Source organism: Crocodylus porosus, unplaced genomic scaffold, assembly GCF_001723895.1.
Source record: "Crocodylus porosus isolate Cpor-Errol unplaced genomic scaffold, CroPor_comp1, whole genome shotgun sequence".
Taxonomy (NCBI): domain Eukaryota; kingdom Metazoa; phylum Chordata; order Crocodylia; family Crocodylidae; genus Crocodylus; species Crocodylus porosus.
The window spans coordinates 9,614,214-9,619,859 of NW_017728918.1; the positions used below are offsets into that span (position 1 = coordinate 9,614,214).

At 57.4% G+C, this 5,646-nt stretch overlaps 1 protein-coding gene across 1 annotated transcript in view; it reads left to right on the forward strand.

The window, feature by feature from the left end:
* The first annotated feature begins 4,188 nt into the window (after positions 1-4,188).
* Positions 4,189-5,646, forward strand: part of EFR3B (EFR3 homolog B) — a 102,171-nt gene continuing 100,713 nt past the window's right edge. Inside the window, exon 1 of the mRNA XM_019538114.1 lies at positions 4,189-4,535. Within this exon, the coding sequence (XP_019393659.1) occupies positions 4,496-4,535 (40 nt within the window). The 5' untranslated portion in view covers positions 4,189-4,495. The remainder of the gene's footprint in view (positions 4,536-5,646) is intronic.

The following is a 5,646-nucleotide window of genomic DNA, read 5'->3' on the forward strand; positions in this document are numbered from 1 at the left end:
TGGGGGAGAAATCCCAGCTGGGAGGTCTGTGAGAAAGTCAGTGAGTCTGGAGAGAGGGATAAACCAGGAGAAGCTCTGATAAGGGATGGGGATGGTTTTCGCACCTACCAAGTGGCTATAGAGGAGCCGACATCTGCTCTGAACTTGCCAGGCGATGAGGCAAAGCATGCAGCAACCCCAGCCATAGCCCTACTAAACCTGGTGTGGGCAGACTGCAGGCCTCTGGGGTGGGGACTGCCTGGGGTTGGAGGTGAGTCTGATGGGTTTTGTCTCTGATGGGGGCCTATGGGCTCCTGTCACCTCCAGGGTTTTCTAGGGCAAAGAAATGGGGGACACCTGGAGCCCTAGCGGGGCAGGGGGAGGTTCTAGTCTGCTTTCAGGACAAAGCAAGGAAGATGTTCCCTTGCCTGCCACTCACACGGTTCCTGGTGTGAGGCCTCCCAGCACCTCGTCCCTTGCCATCAGACGCACATGGAGAGCATTCACAGAGCAGACAGGCCCACCTGCCCCGGCCCCTTCCTCCTCTTCGCTTCTTCATGGCCTCTGCAGCCAGCCACGGCGACTGGTTCTGTGGGAGCGGGAAGGGGCTGTGGACTACCAGAACAGTGCGGCTAGGACACTGGCCTCCAAGCTCAGCACTTCCCTCTGCCAAAGGCTTTCTGTGTGGCCTTGGTCAAGTCGTTTAATCAGAGAATCATGGAAAATGAGGGTTGAAGGGACCTCAGGAGGTCACATCTAATCCAACCCCCTGCTCCAAGCAGGACCAGCCCCAACTACATTATCCCAGCCAAGGCTTTGTTTACTTGAGTCTTCAAAACCCCCAAGAATGGAGACCACCACCTCTCTGGGGGGCCTGGTCCAGTGCTTCACCACCCTCCTAGTGAGAAAGTTTTCCCTAATATCCAACCTCAACTTCCCTTGCTGCAGCTTGAGCCCATTGCTCCTTGTCCTGTCACGTGCCCCCACTGAGACCAGCCCAACCCCATCCTCTTTGCAGCCCCCCTGCAGGGAGGTGACGGCTGCCATTCAACCCCTCTCGGTCTTCTCTTCTGCAGACTAAGTCAGCCCATTTCCCTCAGCCTCTCCTCACCAGTCCTGTCCCCTAGCCCACAAAACATTTTTGGTGCCCTCCGCTGGACTATCTTCAACTTGACCACATCCCTTCTGTAGCAGGGGGCCCACAGCTGGACACAGGACTCCAGATGTGGCCTCCCCAGTGCTGAACAGAGGGGAAGGATCACTGCCCTCCATCTGCTGGCACCGTTCCTCCCAATGCAGCCCAGGATGCCGGTCACCTTCTTGGCACCAAGGGCACACTGCTGGCTCCTGTTCAGCTCCTTGTCCACTGTCACCCCCAGGTCCTTTTCTGCAGAGCTGCTGCCCAGCCAGTCACCCCCAGCCTGTCCTGGTGCAGGGGATTGCTCCCTCCTAAGTGCAGGACTTTGCACTTGTCCTTGTTGAACCTCAGGAGATTTCTTTGGATCCGATCCTCCAATATGTCAAGAGCCTCCTAATGGTTTTTTCTTTCCTTGTGCCTGGTTGGTTAACCCTTTGGGGTTCGTGCTCTGATGCAGGGTTAGATGATTGATCCCACATCTGCCCAATGCACCTATCCCTTCCCAGGGCCCAGCCTATCCTGGTTGCTGTAGGAGACCAGACAGGAGATGAGAGGGACCCTCCAGTCTACCCCAGCTGGGCAGCTCTGTTGCTTCAAAGCACTGGTCATCCACCCATCAAAGGTGCCACCATTTGGGGTCTCTCTGCTCAGCCCCTCGTGGGGTTGCCTGGAACCTCTCCCAGGGCTCCTGCATCTTGGGCACTTGACAGCTCGGGGCTGGCGCAGGGGGCACGCAGCCTCCCGCTGCCCCAGGCTGGTGGCGGTACTCAGGTTGCCTTTGAGTGCAATGAGCTGGATGGCTCTCAGTCATGTTCTTGCCCGGCATGTGCTGCAAGGTGTCCCCCTGAGATGGTAGCAGCTTTGGCTGCTGCAACAGTGGGGCCAAAGACAGAACCAGCCCTCCTTGTTGTCTGGGTGTTATCTGGGCAGGACCTGGATGCTCTGTGTTTCTACATGTCCTGGTGAGGGGGGCTCAGGCCTTCTGGGCTGCAGTGCTGGTGGGTTAACAGGGACTGGGGGATCACCGCCGTGCAGGGGACCCCAAGGGACCTGCCTGGAGGGTTTTAAGATCTGCCACCTTTGGGGTGAGGCAGAAAGGCTGGCACAGGCCGGATGGGGATGCCTTCCCCTGACTCCTGGGGCACAGCCCTTCTCTTAAGATCTGCGGACCACTCCCTGTGCTACGTTATGGGGGTTGCAGTGGATCCAGGGAGGGATGGAGCAGAGCTAGCGCCAGTCCCTGCCCGGCTTCCCCTGCCCTAGGGGGTCCCTTATGCTCCCCACACAAACACGAAAGGGGAATCTCCTCTGAGAGCGAAGCCAGCCCATCAAAGCCGATGGGTCTCCTGCCAGCCGTTAACGCTGTCTCCTGTTGCAGGGGCTGGGTCCTGCCTGCAGTCAAAGTCCAGCTCCTGGGTTTTGCTGCCTAATGATTTCCAAGGGGGTGAAAGCACGGCGCATGCACCCGTGCCCTGTTCTGGGGTCAGCTCTGCCCAGCCCCATCCCAGGAGCTGCCTTGTTTCCCTCTCTCTGCTCCAGAGCAACCTTGCTGCATTGCTGGCACACCAGTGCCCCGCTCAGCCTTGCCCCAGATATTTCTTGCCGTCGGCTGGAGCAGCAAAACAGCCCTCCCACCTCGTCCGCTGGCTGCGAAGGTGCCTGCTGCTTTCTGTCTTGTCAGGAGAGCCCTTCGCAGGGGTCAGTGCTGACTTGAAACCCCATGGGGAAGCAGGGGATTCATCCTTCTTGCTGTGTTTTGAGGGAGTAAGGCAGCTCGGTAGAAAGGGATAAAGTCTGGCTTGATTTATCGGTTTTGCCCTAGAAATCCAGAGCAGCGGGCTTTGCAGGGGGTAGAGAGTGACTGATAAGGCCTTGTCCTTGAGAGGGAAAGTGCGGCTGCTGGCACAAGGGCTGGTTGTGTCAAAGCACAGTGTCTCCAGCACCTGTTTCTTCTCTGGTGAAGAGAAGAGAAGAGAAGCTGTCCTGAAAGCTGCTCCAGACACTGCCTGAACTCATGACACCCATGCTGGAGACCTCCAAGGGCTCATGCAGCAAGGAGCTTGCTGGGTGCTCCTCTGAGATCTTGGGTTTGAAAAACAGCCTTTTGTCTAACAAGCGATTACACCCCTTCCCCTTTCTGGTGTCTCTAGAAAAGAAGCCAGCAAGAAAAGGGCCCGGTGCAGTGCCTTGAGGTAGAGGGGATGCATTCAGCCTGGATTTTGGCAGGGCTGCTAGGGATTTTAGGGTTCCAGAGACGTAGTTTGCTGTGTTAGTCTGAAGTCAGGCAGAAGGCAGGGGAGATATTCACCTTTATAGACCAACTATATTCACCTTTATAGACCTATATTTATATTCACCTATATTTATATTCACCTTTATAGACCAACTAAATATGATATCTATACCTACCTGTATATCTCTTTGTATCTCCATATCTGTATCACTCTATCTGTGTCTCTATGTCTGTATATCTCTATCTCTATATTGATATCTATAGAGATGTAGCTAGATATAGATGTATAGAGCACACAAATTCTCTTCATCAGAGGCTGTGAAAGATGCTGCTTCTGATGAAGGGAATTTGGGGTTCACGAAAGCTTGTGCCCTTTCTCTGTATCTCTTCCCTGAGCTCCAGACAGCGCCAGTGCTTCGAAAATCCAGGCCTCTCTGAAATGCCTCCCAGCAAGGCTGTGGCACCTCTAGCAAGGGAAGTGCAAGAGCTGGGCTGGTTCAGATGGGCTCTGGGTCAGAGCAGATGGACTCCTGAGAGCTCCCATACATAATTACACTGCTTTCTCCCCATGCATAATGCCTGCCGATGACTTTGGCTGGCTGTAGCCTGGCGCGTTGTGCTTCCAAGCACGGGCTGTTCCCTCTCGACTGTTCACAGCAGAATTTTAATGGGCCCTTTAAAGGGTGAAAACCTCAGGCAGCTTCTCTCTGCCCTGGCAGGAGGGAAGGGGGGAAGCTAGAAGGGTTTTGGGAGACACATGGAAGGAGTGGGAGTGGGGAAGGGGGGGGAAAGGCTTCGTAACTAGCAGTTGGGTAGCAATGCCTTTGTGCGGCTGTGGGGGGAGAGATCAAAAGGAAGCCTGGCAAGGAGAAGGAGCTGCTGAAGGAGCCAGAGAGGGGGCCGGATTCCTGATGAGGCAGAATTAGGGGCACGGGGAAGGAAACGGAGGCCCCGGGAGACAGCAGGAGCCGGCGCCAGTGCAGCAAGAGCCTCCACGCTGAGGAGCTGGAGCAGCCAGGGCTCCGGCACGGGCTGGCAGCGGGGGCCAGACACTGCTCCCGGAGCAGCAAGCCCAGCTGGCGTCTCTGCCAGGGCAGGGGACACTGCGCTCTCTCCCACCGCGCTCTGCCCAGCAGCCGGGCCTCATGGACTGCAGCGCAATGCTGGACCATCACAGTTGCAACGGTAACGTATTGCCTGCGTGCGCTGGTCTGCGTGGGGAGCAGAGGGAAGGGCAGGGTGGGCTCGTGACTACAGCAGGGAGCTGGGGGGGGGGGGTCCACTTCTTCCCTCTGCTGCTGACTCTCCCTCTGACCCTGACCCTGTCACTTCATCTCCCTGCCTCTAAAACAGGGGATGCTTTCCCTCTCATCTGCCTTCTCCAGCTGGGGACTGTCCTGGAGGAAGTCACGGCAGGAGCACGGCAGGAACAAGCAATGCTCAGGCTTGTCCCGTGCTCAGCCTTAGTTTCGGTAGAGTGGGGAGGGAGCCTGGGGGGCGGCTCTGATGTGCTCAGGGCCAGTCGGACCCCAGAGAGCACGAAGCAGCATCTGATTTTAGGCTGGCAGAAGCTGCAGCAGCTACAGCCGGCATCCAGCTTCTTCCACACAGCCTGGATTTGGCTGCGGCGTGGATCACGGGTGCTGGGGTGGGTGCAGCCTGCTGGAGTCCGGCCGTGGCCGGGGGGAAGGTGTTCCCCCAGACTTAAGCCATTTCAGGTGCCCTGCACCTTTCCCCCCACCCTGTCTAACTGGGGCAGGGTATTGCATGAGTGCGTTACTGTCTCGTGTTGGGTCTCGCTGGGTCTGTCCACTGCTGTGTTGGGGCTGCGGGGGCATAGGGGCAGGGGCTCGTGGGCACAGTCACCCATTTCTGCCCAACTCAGCCATCCTCACTGGAGAGAGGCCTGTAGCACTGAGCTGTCAGCTGCAAGTTCAGGCTCCAGTGCTGCCAGGCGCCCATCAGGGACCAGCCATGCAAAGAGCAGGCAGGTGCTACCTTCTCTCCCACTGTTGATCTCCACCTGCGAATGCCGGGAGCAAAGGGGCACAGTTTGGCCTGTTCCCACGCCCCGATGCGGGCTGGAGAGGCAGCACAGATGCCACATCCCCTTGCGTCCCGGGGCCAGCACATCTGGGGCATCAGCACTTGGCTAAAGCCGGTTCCCAGTCGCCGACCTTGAAGTTGGACATGTCGCATGAAGATGCGTGGGATCTCCACGGCCGGCTCCTGACGTTAAGCACAGAGAGGGAGGAAGGAGATAAGGCCCGGGATTCATCTGCTCTGACCTTTACAT